Below are 17,057 nucleotides of genomic sequence, written 5' to 3' on the forward strand. Positions count from 1 at the left end.
CTTTTGCCCTCCATCTTTCCCAGCATTAGGCTCTTCTCCAGTGAGTCCTTCCTTCTCATTAGGTGGCCAAAGTATTTGAGTTTCCTCTTCAGGATCTGGCCTTCTAAAGAGCAGTCAGGGTTGATCTCCTCTAAGACCGACCTATTTGATCGCCTTGCAGTCCAAGGGACTCTCAGGAATCCTCTCCAGCACCATTGTTCAAAGACCTCCATTCTTTGGCGCTCAGCCTTCCTTATGGTCCAACCTTCACAGCCATAGCTGTGAAGCTATGAACCTTCACTCCAAGCTTATCCGCCTCTTAATGCAGCCCTCCAGACTAGATGCAGCCTTCCAGACTAGACCACGGGTTCAAAAAACATTGCCCCAAACATATGAGTTAACTTGTGATGCAAAATGTCCCAGCAACTCAGCCAATTTAACACAGGAGCAGGCTTTATATGTATACTTTTTAAAAAACAAAAAAGAAGATGTATGTTAAAATTATTAATATGAAAGATGTTTTTAAATGAAATTACTAATACCTTAGTAATTAGATGCTGAAATACACCATACAAATGAGATCAAGAGTGCGGAAGAGATTAGAGAGGCAAGAGGAGAGGGTTAGGCGAGAGTAGCGGGGGGAAGAAGAGAAGAGAAAGAAGGAGTGGAAAGAGGACAAGGAGAGAGGAAGGAGAAGTAGAGAAGAGAAGGATGACAGAGGGAAGAAAGGAAGTAGGGAGGAGGAGAGAGGGAGAAGGAAGTGATGGAAAGGGTATAAATATGGTGTACGGAGAGCAGAAGAGCCGATGATAGTTTTGGGGGTTTGATGATAAGATGAATTGACATAATATTGAATAATATAAAATAGTGTTGGTTATGTAATAGTATACATGTGGTTATTTGTATGAAGATAAAAAAATAAAAAAAACTTTTAAGAAAACAGGGGCAAGCAAACAGTGGCAATTAGTCTTGATGGCTGCGTGCTAACCTTGAATGACAAGGAACCTAACATCCAACTGTCCTCAGAGCCTATGAAATTCCATCTCATGACAGTACAGCCAACATGGTCATCAATTATCAGTCACGGAGGAGATCCACCCCTGGATTAGGACATCTGCCATGGAGGAAATAAGTGAGACAGTGCCCGGCTTTTAAAAGGTCCATAGGGACTTTGCATCTATTTTCTTTTTCTTTCTTTTCTTTCCTCTTTTTCCTCCCCACTTACGCTGTCTCTGCACGGATATTTGGATCATGTTTCTAACCCTTGTATAGTAAAGAGCCAGCCTGCTTATCAGTGTCCTGAGCGATTCTTGGAAGCTTTTGAGAGCAACACCCATCCTTGGAAATGTTATTCTTCTTAGTCATGACTCTTGAGTTGTGTTGGAAAGGGGAGGGGTTTGCTGGTCGAAGCATTAAAAACAAACCCATTCACACATACACCGATGAATTTTTCCAGATTTTACTCTTTCACGGTAGACTCAACTCTAGCTCAACTTCAATTGCATAATACGTTCTCCGTCCTTATTGCATGCAGGTAGTCCTCGCAGTTCATTTCATGACCGTTCAAAATTACAACTGAAAAAAGTGACTTATGACCATTTTTCACACTTAACAACCATTTGCAGCAGCCCCATGGTCATGCAATCAAAATTCAGACACTTGGCAGCTGGTTCATATTTATGACGGTTGCAATACCCCCAGGGTCATGGGATCACCTTTTGCGACTTTCGGACAAGCAAAGTCAATGGGGGAAGCCTGATTCACTTAACAACCGTGTTACTTAACCGCAATGATTCACTTAACAAAGGTGAAAAAAAGATCATAAGATGGGGCAAAATTCACTTAACAATGGTCTTGCTTAGCAACAGAAATTTTGGGCTCAATTGTGGTCTTCTGTTGAGGAGATATTAGCATATATGTTATATCCAATAACCTTAGAAATTTAACAGGTTAGCTGAGGATATATTGTGATTCAGTTAGGGTTGACATATAGCAAACTAGGATTGAACAAGCAATAATGGTAAACTGAGCCGAGGTGGCGCAGTGGTTAGGGTGCAGTACTGCAGGCCACTTCAGCTGACTGTTATCTGCAGTTCAGCGGTTCAAATCTCACCGGCTCAAGGTTGACTCAGCCTTCCATCCTTCCGAGGTGGGTGAAATCAGGACCCAGACTGTGGGGGCGATATGCTGACTCTGTAAACCGCTTAGAGAGGACTGAAAGCCCTATGAAGCGGTATATAAGTCTAACTGCTATTGCTATTGCTATTACCTTGCATTAAAGGTAAAGGTGGCTCAGTGGCTAAGATGCTGAGCTTGTTGATCAGAAAGGTTGGCAGTTTGGCGGTTTGAATCCCTAGTGCTGCATAATGGAGTGAGCTCCTGTTACTTGTCGCAGCTTCTCCCAACCTAGCAGTTTGAAAGCAAGTAAAAAATGCAGGTAGAAAAATAGGGACCACTTTTGGTGGGAGAGTAGCAGCATTCCGTGCACCTTCGGCATTTAGTTATGCCGGCCACATGACCACGGAGACGTCTTCGGACAGCACTGGCTCTTCGGCTTTGAAACAGAGATGAGCACTGCCCCCTAGAGTCAGGAACAACTAACATATATGTGAGAGGGGAACCTTTACCTTTTACCTAATGGGATAGAAATCAAATTTCTTTCAAATTACATATAGTACCACTGCTTAGAATAAGCTTTTTTTCCTTCTTCATAAAATATTGTGCTTTTCTTAATTTAGCAGTTTCTTCAGTCCTGATGAATTGCCTTCTGCTCTTTGTTTTGCAGCAGACTTGGAAGAAAATTCCTTACAGCGCAGGGATAAGAGGTTGAGCTTGAATTTGGTAAGTGTTGCTTTCTCTCCTACAAACACTTTGCATTGTGGTTTTGGCAGGTGAGGCTTTAAAAAATCTGCACCAGCTGGCATATAAGTGTAAAAGAAGAAAGAAACATCCCCTGATATGAACTATAACCAAAATTGTCCCAAAGGTGTTTTTTTTTTTTTTCATGAAGCCTTGGTGGCACAGTGGTTAGAGTGCACTACTGTAGGCTCCTTCTGCTGACTGCCATCTGCCTGCAATTTGGCAGGTCGAATCTCACCAGGCTCAAGGTTGACTCAGCCTTCCATCCTTCTCAGGTGGGTAAAATGAGGACCCAGATTTTGGGGGGCAATATGCTGAGACTGTAAATCACTTAGAAAGGGCTGTAAAGCACTGTAAAGCAGTATATAAGTGCTAGTGCTATTTCCAAAAGACAACTGGACTTTTTTGTTTTTTTTTTCTTTGAAATAGCAATAGGACTTAGCACTGAGACATATACTGCTTCACAGTGCTTTACGGCCCCCTCTAAGCAGTTTATAGTGTCAGCCCAAAGGTGGGTTCCTACCAGTTCGCACCTATTCGGTAGAACCAGTTTGTCAAATCTACCGACCCGGTTAGAAGAGGTTCCACCAGTGGACCCGGAAAGCAGGCCACACCTACAGAAGAGGTTCCAAATTTTTTTGAAACCCACCACTGCCCCCCCCACAGAGACAGACAGACTGACACAGAGAGAGAGAGAGAGAGAGAGAGAGAGAGAAAGAAAGAAAGAAAGAAAGAAAGAGAGAGAGAAATAAATAAATAGAAAAAGAAAAAAGAAAGAAAAAGAGTGAGAGATGAAAGTTAAAAAGAAAAAAGGGACAGAGAGACAAAAGGAAGGAGAGAGAGAGAGAAAACACATGGCTGGCAAGCCACTCCCACCAGGTCACATGGCTGGCAAGCCACTCCCACAAAGGAGGCCACACCCACAGAGTAGGTTCCAAAAAAATTTGAAACCCACCACTGTGTCAGCCTGTTGTCCCCAACAATCCGGGTCCTCATTTTACCTACCTCAGAAGGATGGAAGGCTGAGTCAACCTGGAACCTGGTGAGATTCGAACTGCCAAACTGCTGGCAGCTGGTGATCAGCACCAGTAGCCTGCTGTACTGCACTCTAACCACTGTGCCACCAAATAATTCAGTTCTCATCCAAGAAGCTTCTTGAGTTTAAGAAAGTCCAATTACCCCAAATTATGGTTTCCTTAAGTATGGTTTATTGTGTAAAGTACAAGTTCCCAATTGACACTGTCAGGTTTGCAGGCCATTCTATGCCACAAGTAAACTAAGCCTAGTATCTTTAGCTTAGTATCTGTGTGGAAGAACCCTTAATCATTTGATCCTTCTTAGCACAAGGATTGACACGTCGGCTAAAAGAAGAAACAGATGTAAATTTCTTACATTTGCTCCAAGTTGGCAGTCAGATGACCAGAATCTCTGAGATGACAGGGAAACATCTTGTAATTTTAATCTGAAAGGTTTTCAGTCCTGTGAATCTTGAGGAAACTAGCAACATGATCTCTCATCCAGCTGTAGACTGGAATTCTCCTCACCTTCTAAAAACAGAAACTAGTGGTAGTTTCTACACACTTCTAGAACTCTCCTGTCTGTCACCTTCAGTTAGCCAAAATAGTGCATTGTAGGGCAAATAATTTTTGCATCAAGATACCTCAAATGCACTAATTTAAAGAATGGGTACAAAATTCAGCACCCATTACTGCAATGAAGTTGAAATTTCAAGGATCTTCAGAACAGTTGTATTTGCAAACTTATGGCTACTGCAACAGCACCATGGTCAGCTATGGTCATGTGATCATGATTTCCAGGGCTTCCTGCCAGCTTTCCATAACCAAAGTCAATGGGGAAGCCAGCAGAAAGTCAGAAGTTGTTTCCAATGCCATCAATTTTTGGCCACTTCTGGTCATTTTATTTATCTCTTTGGATAAGCAAATATATGGCAAGGCTGGTCTAAAGGTCATAGGTTTTCTAGGGATCAATTAAACTAAAAGACTATCTGGAGAACCTGTGACTTTTTATATTCAGAATAACAGAGTTGGAAGGAACCTTGGAGGACTTCTAGTCCAACCCCTTGTTTAAGCAGGAGACCCATTATCATATCAGACAAACGGCTGTCTTGTCTGTTCTTGAAAGCCTCCAGAGTTGGGGGCAACCACAACTTCCGAAGGCAAATCATTCCACTCGTTGTTCTCACCATTTGACAATTTCTCCTTAATTCCAGGTTGCTTCTCTCCTTGATTAGTTTCCATCCATTGTTTCTTGTCTTAGCCTTCTGGTGCTTTGAAAAATAGGTTGAAACATACCCATCTTTGTGACAGCCGCTCAAATATTGGAACAATTTAATTGGAGCAATTCACTTGAATCAAATGCTATCTCTTTTAGACAGCATACCAATAGTCAGAGATCTGAAGAAATTTATTTTGGCCAGCCTGATTTGGATCTTATTTTCTAAGCGTGGCTATGCTAGATTCATCAGAGGGAGGAACTATTAGAAACATGCTTCACTTGGCTAGATCAGATCAGGATTTGGATGTTAAAAGAAAACAAGGATTTGTAAAAACGTGTTTTTAAATTATAACTAGTTTACTGTCAATAATAGCTTCTTTCAAGATTTGAGTTTACACAAAAAAACATTTTGGGGCTTAGTGATTTGCATGAGCTAAGTTTTCGGAATAAATTAATGTTCGCATATGTCATCAAGAGCTAGCTGAGGTTGGAGGAAAGCAATAGTGTGAAAATTGGAACGTGCAAAGTTTATTGTACCCCAAAGCCCAAAATGATCTTGTGCCATTTTCCGTATAAATGGGAGAGGCTGAGTTTTGCGAAGTAAAATGCTCCATCAGCAAATTGGGTCCTTGAATGGGGGATTTATCCATCACTTGGGATTCCCCCTCCAAAAAAAAAGATGATTAACCATTTCAGAAATCTCTTCATCAATCCAACATGTTGTGCTTGGAAAAAAAACTGTGTACAAATCAAATATGACTGCATTAAATATTGATTTCGAATTCTTCTTCTGCTTAGCTTGTATTAATGCAAAAAATGTGGGATTGAGGTCTCTGTGCAGCAATTCTGGGAAGAATGCAATGACAAGGAAGGGCAGGGAAAGCGCATGCGAAGAACAATTTGCAGTGAACTGCGCACGCGCAGTCACCAAAATGCCAGTAGCGAGGAGGCATGGCAGGCCTGGGTCGCTACAGGTTCTGCGACCCAGGCCTGAATTCTGCTACTGATTCAGCCAAACCGGGCTGAACCTGCAGTAACCCACCTCTGATGGAGACGTCTTCGGACAGCGCTGGCTCTTCGGTTTTGAAACAGAGATCAGCACCACCCCTTAGAGTGGGGAACGACTAGCACATATGTGCAGGGGGAACCTTTACCTTTGAAAAGAATAAAAAGTTCAGGGTTTGCTGAATGCCTATTATTGTTGAATAGCACTCAGTTACCAATATCTAAGGAGCTGCCAGAAAGAAGAGGGAGACAATCTATTTGCCAATTAATACCTGGAGGTAGGACAAGAAGCAATGGATGGAAACTAATCAAAGAGAGAACCAACCTATTTCAGAAGCTGAAATACACCAAGTAAATGAGATGAAGAGTGTGAAGTAGAGGAGAGAGGTAAGGGAAGAAGAGAGTGATAGGAGAGAGGGCGGGGAGGGGGGGAGAGAAATGAGGAGTGGAAAGGGGAGAGAGGAAGGGGAAGTAGAGAAGAGAATGATGACAGAGGAAAGAAAGGAGGTAGGGAGGGGAAGGAGAGGGGGAGAAGAAAGTGATGGATAAAGTACAAATATGGTGTATGGCAGGGGTGGGTTGCTAATCCCGTTCCAACCGGTTCGGTTGGAATGGGGCCGGCGGCGTCCTCGTGCACGCGCGCAGTTCACGCATGCGTCTTAGCGCCTACGCGATGCTCCAGCTGCTCGCGGAGACTCACGCAGGCGCTGTATGTGCCATGCGCCTGCGTGGAAGCACAGAAGCCTTCAAAGACCGGTAAGGAGCGCGGGCGGGTGGGCCCTTCGCCGTTCCCGGAAGTTACTTACTTCCGGGTTCGCCGACCAACCGGTTTGCGGGGACCGCCGCGAACTGGTTGAAACCCACCCCTGGTGTATGGAGAGCAGAATAGCCAATAATTGTTTTTGGGAGCTGTTGGTAAGGTGAATTGATGTAATACAATATGATGTTAGCTATGTAATAGTATATATGTGATTGTATGTTATGAAAATGGAAAAATAAAAACTCAATTTAAAAAAAGGAGAGAACCAACCTAGAACTAAGGAGAAATGTCCTGACAGTGAGAACAATTAATCAGTGGAAGGGCCTACCTCCAGAAGATGTGGATCTCCATCACTGGAGGCTTTTAAAAAGAGATTGGACAACCATTTGTCTGAAATAGTAGAAGGTTTTCTGCCTGAGCAGGGGGTTGGACTAGAAGACCTCCAAGGTCCTTTATGACTCTGTTATTCTGCTATTAACTTCTGATCTGGAGATGTCTTGCTGATCGTGCTCACTATCTTCTCTTCTTTCTCGTTTTTGGGAAGCCTTGCCGAGTGAGCCCTCTCTACTCCTGCACGTCAAACAATTCCGAAGACAGTTACGTCCCCATGCATCCCAGCACCTCCCCGCCTATCGCAGGAACTGACTGCACTCCGGATGGCTACATTCCCATGAACCCAGGATCGGCTACTTTTGCTCTTGCGGAAGTTAACACCGAAAAGCTCAACAGCCCCTTGCCTGAACTCCCTTCTGATTTGGAACCCCCTCCAGTGAACCGTGATCTTAAGCCTCGGACAAAATGTAAGCTCTCCTTCCCCCTGGTATTTACTAAGAGTCTCCCTAGCAGATCTGGAGACTAAGCAAAAAGAAGCTGAGAGAGATGTCAGTTGTAAGATAAGAGGCCAGATCCGGGATTAGCACTGATGAACTGATCTTATTTTAATTTCATAACGTGCTTGTAGAGGGATGCAGTGGCTCAGCGGCTAAGACACTGAGCTTGTTGATCAGAAAGGTCGGCAGTTCAGCAGTTCAAATCCCTAACCTAGCAGTTCGAAAGCATGTAAAAATGCAAGTAGAAAAATAGGAATCACCTTTGGTGGGAAGGTAACAGCATTTCCATGCGCCTTCGGCGTTGAGTCATGCCGGTCACATGACCACGGAGAGGTCTTTGGATAGCGCTGGCTCTTCAGCTTTGAAACAGAGATGAGCACCGCCCCCTAGAGTCGGGAATGACTAGCACATATGTGCGAGGCGAACCTTTACCTTTACCTTTACCGTGTCTGTAAGGGAGGAGGGTGTGTGGTTCTTATCTTCCATTGAGAAATCTTCTGTCTAGCAGCTTTTCTACTTTCCCCAGTCTTCAGTTATAGGTAGTCCTCGACTTACAACCGCAATGGGGATCAGAATTACGGCCATAGGTCATGGCAGTCATTCAACAGGTCACCATGCACCTGTGCCCAATTTTATAACCTTTTTGGGTGATCATTAAGTAAATGCCGCATTCATTAAACGAACATCATGACTGTTAAACAAACTTGTTTTATTCAAAAAGGCATTTTTTTTTTGCCAGCAACCAGAAATAAATGCTAGAAACTAGCAAAAGAATGCCGAAAATTGTGGTCACTAACATTAGGATCCTGCAAACAATCATAAACATGAACTGGTTGTCATGCACCCCAAATGCAATCATGTGGAAATGGATATCTGTGCCTGCAGCTACTGGAACATTGAAAACGGGCCATAAGTAACTCCTAGGAGGTCCTTTGTAACTTTGAAGTGTCACTAAACAACAGGTTGTTAAGTGAGGACTACCTGTAAACACCAAGAGAAGCAGGGGTGGGCTGCTATGGGTTCGCCCAAGTTCAAGAGAACCTGTTGCTAATGTTAAGGCCAGTTTGGAGAACCTCCAAATCCTACCACTGGCTGGCCCCGCCCACCTCACACTGCCCCTCCCATCCTGCCCCTCCCAGGAGTCTCCACGTGGCCCATTTTGGATGCAAGGTAAGTTCAGGGCCTGTGCGGAGGCTCGGGGACGGGGGAAAAACATGCCTCCTAGAAGTTCCGGAAGTTCTGAAACTGGACTGTTTCTGGCCTCCGGAGCCCAGGGAAGGCAGTTTTCACTCTCCCAGAGGCTTGAGGAAAGCCTCCGGAGCCTGGGGAAGGTGAAAACGGCCCCCCACTGTGGTGCAGGAGGCCAACTAGACCAGTGATGGCAAATCTTTTTGGCACCAAGTGCCAAAAAGGAAGCGTGCTCACTCGTCTGGGTCACGACCAGGAAGAGGAGTTGCCCAAGGGGCATGCGTATGCTGAAAATTTTCCTTCCAGTTTTGTGCGCCATACGGCAAGTCTTCTGGTGACCGACACGCATGCACACATGCCGATCAGCTGGCCAGCGCACATGCTTACAGACCAGCTCTTCTAGTTTCCGCATGCCCGAAGGCCAGCTGATCATCACACACGCATGTGCACCAGAAACCCGGAAGAGGAACGGCAGACGCCGCGCGTGCCAGGCCACATGGTTTTGTATGCCACTTTGGGCACGCGTGCCATAGGTTTGCCATCATGGGACTAGGCCATGCCTTTCATGGCCAGGGCCATTGAGCAACCAGGCAGAGAACCCGTTGCTAAAAATTTTGAAGCCCATCCCTGAAGAGAAGTTATTAGGAAAGAACCTGGGAAGAAAGGCTAAGTGCTTGGGCAAAAGCAGAGAAACAGAAAGAAGGCAAGGAAACTTTCAGGAAATCAGAGGACTGATTTCAAGATATGTACAATGAAGTCCCAAAGAGAGATGACATGGACAATGGCACATTTGGGGTGTGTCCAGATCACACAGGCAAGGATAGGAGTCATGGCCACAGATATTTTGGTGGCTAGATTCCATTGTGAAAGAGAGAAAGTCACACTACAACTTTGTGCAATTAAAGTTGCACAATTAAATCAGATGCTTTTTCAAAAAGCACTTTCCAAAGTGCTTTTTCAAAGGGCAACTGGACTTTTGCTTCTCATCCAAGAAACTTCTTCTCATCCAAGAAGTTTCTTCTGAAGAAGGTTCCTGGATGAGAAGTGAAATGTCTCCAAAGAAAAACAAGAAAGTCCTTGAAAAAGCTCCTTTGGTACAACCATGACCTGGATGACGGAGAACCTCCATAGACAATGTCAGAGTTTGTTACAGAAAAATCAGATCCAGAAAGCGCACACAGATAACTGATTCAGCTGGATTCATTAACTTTTTCAGATGCATAATAACACATGAAGATAAACGTACAATACCAATATAGCTTTTCTCCAACGCAGTAGTAGTTCCAAGCGAACACAGGCAGCAGTACAGCAGAGAGGAGTTTTCAGTTCAGAGCAGACAAAGTCTTAAGTTTCGGCTTCGATTCTCAGCACAGATTTAGATCTGTTTAAGCTCCCATTGGCTGACTTAATTGCCATGCCTATTCATTGGCTGACCTTGTTCCCATGTTTCTCCCAGTCAGGAATATTCTAACAGACAATTAGAGTAAAAGTTTTTTTCTTGGGAGGGTGACAATGCAGACTGGTTTGAAACCCTGTTAATGCCACCTACTGAAAGAAACTCTGTGCTTCACTTAATCACAACTCAAAAAATCCCAGAGTCCTGCAAAAGTCTCCACAAGACCTACCAAACAGGTTTTAAGATCAGTTTATCACTCAACCTCATTCTTCAAAAAGAAACTTGTCAAGTTCTTTGGAGTTGCCAAAAGCGTGGAAGTTGTCCCCCCACCCCCAAGCACAATTCTCAGAAGAGTTGCCTTTAACAAGATTTGTTGAGATGAAAGGATTAGGATTATAAGAATTCCAGCATCTGAATTCTTTGCACTTGAGAACCAAGTATTCCTGTGTCTTTTAAGGAAGAGACTTTCTTTTTCTAACAGCCTTTTGATGAATTGGCAAAGAGGTGGGATCTCCTCCTTGATCGTGGGAAAGTTTGAGCTTGGTTGTTGACATAAGTAACTGTTGAAACTCTTGTCTGGCAACCAACTCTGAAAAGATTCAAGACAGAGAATATTTGAGAATAGAATTGAATAGAATTCTTTATTGGCCAAGTGTGATTGGATACACAAGGAATTTGTCTTACTGATATTCATAGGGTACAAATAAGCAATCAGGAATGCAAGAGCCCCTCACATAGACCATCTTCTCCAAAGTAGGTACAAAACTCTGGAGAAACTTGATCATTTGGGGCCATGCTGGTGCCTTGAGTCATATGACTTGCCCAAATATTGGACTGTAGTACCTTCTCTGGCCTTTATGAAGGTGGTGCTGCAGCTCAGGAAAAACCAAGCCAGTTTACTCATTGACTTGCCTTGGTGTAGAGAGAAGCAAGATGTTATGCAGCTAGCTGTCCTTCAGATCAGGGGTCCCCAACCTTTTGGACCTCAGGTACCACTAAATTGATAATTTTAAATCCCACGGACAACTAATATGATCTGCCTAATGACTGGCAGGGTAGGTGTGGCTAGGTGGTCATGTGACAGGGTGGGTGTGGCCAACTTGATGTCACTCATGTCAAGGGGCACCTCGCCGGCCTCTACTCGCCTCTCCCCTCCCAGTCACTCCTTGCCTGCCTACCCGGGCTCCTTAGGGCCCCAACAGGAAGCAGTTGTTGGAGCTAAGCAGCCACCATGAGAAAAAGTTGGCAAAACAGCTCAATTCAAATTGGATCTGACCGAGAAGGAGGCTCAGCAGAAGCGCCTCACTGAGGACTAGGAGCATAGGCTTTCCAAGCAGAGGGAAAACCTGCAGGAGTGCGAGGCCAGGTGCCGGCACCTGGAGGCTCAGTGGGCTGAGATGGTCAGCCAGTTCCAGGTCATGATGCAGTCACACTGGAATGAGGCCCTCTAGCCTTTGCCCAAAACCCCACACCAGGAGGCTGAAGCAGACCCCAAGTCGGAATTTCTACCCCCCTCCAACCTACACAAAAAGACCCCAAAGGCTGAGACTCTCTGCAGCACACAAATGTTCGTTGCATGTATCCGGCCCAGGGGCCGTAGTTTGGGGACCCCTGATTTAGTGCAAAATAAAAATGCAAATAATTTTTCTGCGGACCACCAAAATTTTCTTGCAGACCACCAGCTGGGTTTGCACTTCAACTCCCCACGGAAGTTATAGTCTGAACCCTTGGTTGAGCTCCAGGTGAAGTCCCACAGGGTCGAATACGGCTTCTTTCTTATAAATATAAGTAGTCCTCAATTTACCACCACAACTAAGTCCAGAATTTTGGTCGTAATTCAGTGCAGTTATAGGTTGAACAACCACGTGGCTGAAACTGCCCATTTTACTACCATTTTTATGATGGTTGGAAAGCAAGTCACTGGAGTCCATAAGCAAATTATGTGGTGGTTAAGCAAATCCAGCTTCCCCCAATGGGCACATGACCTCAGGATGCTTCAACCGATCGTAAATATGAGCCAGTTGCTAAGTGCTCAGATTTAAATCAAATCAAAATCAAAACCAGAACAAATAAAAACACTCAAGGAATATCCAGTTAAAAATTCCCTAATATAAGATAATGAATAACAGATAAAATCTATATTAAAATCACAATTTGCTGTCCAATCTGTCAGTTACATGTGGCCTAACTATATACTATAATATCAATCCTTAAATTGTGAGCCCCCAAGTCATTAAATACTAAAATGCAAAAGAGTAGTAATGCAAAAGGGTTTGCTACATTAGTTAAATAAATGCCCGGATTGCAATCATATGACCACAGGGTACTTAATGGTTATAAAAGGGAGGCACTTTTTCCAAGGCCTTCAGAACTTCAAACTGTTGTTAAATAAACAGTTGTAAGATAAGGACTACTTACAGCCAGGGAATCACAGGTGAAATCCGGTAGGTTCTGACAGATTCTGGAGAACCAGTAACATAAATTTTGAGTAGTTCGGAGAACCAGTAGCGGAAATTTTGAGTAGTTCAGAGAACCAGTAGTGGAAATGTTGAGTTGTTTGGAGAACCGGTAGTGGAAAATTTGAGTAGTTCAGAGAACCAGCAGCAGGGCTGGGTTTCAACCGGTTCGCACTGGTCCCTGCGATCCGGTTGGTCGCTGAACCCGGAAGTAAGTAACTTCCGGGAACGGCGAAGCCCCCCCCCCCCCGCGCCCGCGCGCCCGCACACCCGCGCCCGCTCCTTACCCGTTTTTTTTGAATTTCGCGCTTTCCACGCATGCGCAGAACGCCTGCGCGATCCTCCAGGAGCAGCTGGAGCATCGCGCAGACGCTAATACGCATGCGCACGCCACGTGCGTGCACACGCACGCCGCGTGCGTGCGCGAGGACGCCGCCGGCCTCGTTCCAACCGATCCGGTTGGAACGGGGCGAGAAACCCACCCCTGACCAGCAGGTAAAATTTTGAGTAGTTTGGAGAACCGGTAGTGAAAAATCTATGTAGCTCGGAGAACCGGTAGCAGAAATTTTGAGTAGTTTGGAGAACCAGTAGCAGAAATTTTGAATAGTTCGGAGAACCAGTAGCAGAAATTTTGAATAGTTCGGAGAACCAGTAGTGGAAATTTTGAGTAGTTCGGAGAACCGGCAAATGCTACTTCTGGCTGGCCCCAGACTGGGGTCGGAATGGAGATTTTGAAGTATCCGTCCCTTGCCATGACCACTAAGCCACGCCCACCCAGCCACACCATGCCTGCCAAGCCACCCCCACAGAACCGGTAGTAAAAAAAAATGAATTTCAACACTGCAGTGAATCATATTAAACATGTTGAAGCTCTTCCTGTTTCCTGGTGAATCAGATGTTTTCTCTTTTTCCCTTAGTCCGACCGCCTCCACTGGACCTGCGAAACCTTTCCACCATCAGAGAACATTCTGCCTTAACCAGGACATGGACCGTGCCTTAGTAAGTTGGAACTGGAACCTGTTGGATTTTGTAGAATTCACTCATGACAAGGGCAGATGGTTAATTTCAGTGCAGAGGCCTCTGGTAAGGTGGCTTCACCCATTGAAGACACAGATTGGGTTGACACGTCAAGCCAAGTTGCTGCTTGTCTGTTTCTGGTTTGAGTAACTCACAAAGGGAGTTTGTTGGATTCACACTTGTTGATTGGATCTGCACCCCATCTTAGCCAGGTCAGAGAAAGATACGATAGATAGATAGATAGATAGATAGATAGATAGATAGATAGATAGATAGATAGATAGATAGATAGATAGATAGATAGATAGATAGATAGATAGATAGATGTGTGTGTGTGTGTCTGTGTGTAGTTCCAATCACAGCATGGGAGCATCACCTGGATCTGCTCCTTCTGATCCAAGATATGGATTCACATGGGATAAATAAAAGCTGCTGTTTTTCCAGGACTAATTTTTGCAGTGCCAATCGCAACCCTGGTACTCAGTGCCATAACTGCATTTAGTAGTCTTCTTTCTAGAGGTTTAAGGGGGACATCATGAGGCCAAAGAGGGACGCGGTGACTCAGTGGCTAAGACACTGAGCTTGTCGATCAGAAAGGTCGGCAGTTTGGCGGTTCGAATCCCTAGCACCGCATAACGGAATGGGCTGCTCCTGTTACTTGTCCCAGCTTCTGCCAATCTAGCAGTTCGAAAGCACGCAAAAATGCAAGTAGAAAAATAGGGACCACCTTTGGTGGGAAGGTAACAGCTTTCTGTGCACCTTCGGCGTTGTGTCATGACCACGGAGACGTCTTCGGACAGCGCTGGCTCTTTGGCTTTGAAACAGAGATGAGCACCATCCCCTAGTCAGGAATGATTAGCACATATGTACAAGGGGAACCTTTACCTTTACCATGAGGCCAGTGGCTCTTACTCACCCTCAAAATCTCCAAATCAACTTTTCCCAAGAGTAATGTCAGGGTTTCCAAGAGGAAGGAAAAGCAAGGATGAAAACTTCCTTGATCCCACTTCCATGGCAACATTTTTAAAACCTCTCCGTTCCAAAAATGAGACAAGAAGGATGTCACTAGGTGACATCTTGCAAATATCCATTAAGACATAGAGTAACAGAGTTGGAGGGGACCTTGGATGTCATCTAGTCCAACTCCCTGCTCAAGCAGGAGAATCTATACCTTTCCAGACAAATGGCTATCCAGTCTCTTTTTGAAAGCCTCCACAACTTCTGAAGGCAAGCCATTCCACTGGTTGAGTGTTGAGTGTTCTCACTGTTAGGAAATTTATCCTTAGTTCTAAGTTGCTTCTCTCCTTGATTAGTTCCATCATTTGTTTCTTCTTCTTCCTTCAGCTGCTTTAGAAAATAGGTTTGCCCCCCTGATCTTTGTGGCAGCCCCTCAAATATTGGAACACTGACATCACGTCATCCCTAGTCCTTCTTTTCACTAGACAAGCCATACCCAATTCCAACAACCGTTCTTCATATGTTTTAGCCGCCAGCCCCCTAATCATCCTTCTGGCTATTCTCTGTACTCTTTCTAGAGTCTCAACATGTTTTTTATATTGTGGTGACCAAATCTGGATGCAAAGTGGTTGATCTCACTCCACCCATGTTAACTAAGTTGCATCAACAGAGAGATACAATCAAGATCAAGGGAGGTACTAATACCACTTAACAAAGCCTTAGTAAGACCACACCTAAAATACTGCATCCAGTTTTGGTCACTACACTATAAAAAGATGTTGAGACTTTAGAAAGAGTGCAGAGAAGAGCCACCAAGAGGATTAGGGGACTGGGGGCTAAAACATATGAAGAACAGTTACAGGAACTGGACATGGCTAGTCTAGTGAGGAGAAGGAGCAGAGGCGACATCATAGCAGTCTTCCAATATTTGAAGGGCTGCCACAGAGAGGAGGAGGGCAAGCTGTTTTCCAAAGCACATGAAGACCAGACAAGGAATAATGAATGGAACCTGACCAAGGAGAGATTCAACCTAGAAATAAGGAGACATTTTCTGACAGTGAGAACAATCAACCTATGGAACAGAAGTTGCCTTCAGAATTTGTGGCAGCTTCATCCCTGGAGACTTTCAAGAAGAGACTGGACTGCCATTTGTCAGAAATGGTGTAGGGTTTCCTGCTTGGATGGGATTGGACTAGATGACCTACAAAATCCCTTCCAACTCTGTTAATCTATTAATCTGTAAAATGTTTGAACTACAGTTTTAACCATGAACTCCTTCTGCCCTCCAAAATACATCCACATTTTTCATTCCAAAGGTTTTGAGTTATTACAGCAGCTTGTTTAAAGTTTAGGACTCCTAAGAGAAATGTATTTTGTACTCTTTTGATATGTATGGTGAATTGCATCTCCCAAAAAAACATTCCTACACTTTTAGGGAACTCCTCCCTGCCATAAAAATAAGAGACAGGAAAACGTTTGCTACATTCCAACATTCCAGGAATAAATTGGCTTCCAAACATCAGCAATTCAAAACAATATATATCTTGAATTCTCTATGCCTGAGAAGCGCATGATAATTAAAAGGCTATTTTGTAAGTGATTTTCTTTTTTAAAAGTTGGGCCTCTCCTTCCCAAAGTAATATAAAAATTAGGGTGACACCTCTGGTATCTTGGACAAAGATCCTGATGCTCTTTTTCATTCTGACATCTTGGAAGACTGGATGGGTGGGGAAGTTTCTTGGAAAGCCAGATATGTGACTATCTTATATTTCCAGCTTTTCTGCTGGGCAAGACAGCATCCAGAGAGGCAGAAAAGATAATAGCTCCTGTCACCATGGATAAAACAGTACTAGGGCTATTATATATTGGGAAGGGGAAGGAGCCAAGTGCTAAAGAATAGAATATAGAATAGAATAGGAATATAGTATAGAATAGGAATAGGAATAGAATAGGAATAGAAGAAAAGACTAGGATAGGGTAGGATATAAGAATAGAATAGACTAGGATAGCATAGGATAGGACAGGACAGGATAGAATAGAATAGAAGACTAGGATAGGGTAGCGTAGAGTAGAATAGAATAGAATAAAATAAAATAGAATAGAATAGAATTCTTTATTGGCAAAGTGTGATTGGACACACAAGGAATTTGTCTTTGGTGCAGATGCTCTCAGTGTACATAAAAGACAAGATACATTCATCAAGAATCCTAAGGTGCAACACTTAATGATAGTCATAGGGTACAAATAAGCAATCAGGAAACAATCAATATCAATATAAATCGTAAGGATACAAGCAACAAAGTTACAGTCCTGCAGTCATAAGTGGGAGGAGATGGGTGATAGGAACGATGAGAAGACTAATAGTAATAGTAATG

At 44.0% G+C, this 17,057-nt stretch overlaps 1 protein-coding gene across 2 annotated transcripts in view; it reads left to right on the forward strand.

The window, feature by feature from the left end:
* Nucleotides 1-17,057, forward strand: part of GAB3 (GRB2 associated binding protein 3) — a 98,038-nt gene that overhangs the window by 74,318 nt on the left and 6,663 nt on the right. Inside the window, exons 5-7 of one of the 2 annotated variants that reach the window (XM_087728415.1) lie at nucleotides 2,768-2,820; nucleotides 7,383-7,638; nucleotides 13,626-13,707. In XM_087728415.1, coding sequence (XP_087584541.1) covers nucleotides 2,768-2,820; nucleotides 7,383-7,638; nucleotides 13,626-13,707 — 391 coding nt within the window. Of the gene's footprint in view, nucleotides 1-2,764; nucleotides 2,821-7,382; nucleotides 7,639-13,625; nucleotides 13,708-17,057 lie in introns of both variants that reach the window. The other variant, XM_087728414.1, reaches the window with a different exon arrangement.

The sequence above is a fragment of the Thamnophis sirtalis genome, unplaced genomic scaffold, assembly GCF_051295495.1.
Source record: "Thamnophis sirtalis isolate CommonGarterSnake01/CBP01778 unplaced genomic scaffold, rThaSir2_p1.2 scaffold_13, whole genome shotgun sequence".
NCBI classification, from domain to species: Eukaryota; Metazoa; Chordata; class Lepidosauria; order Squamata; family Natricidae; genus Thamnophis; species Thamnophis sirtalis.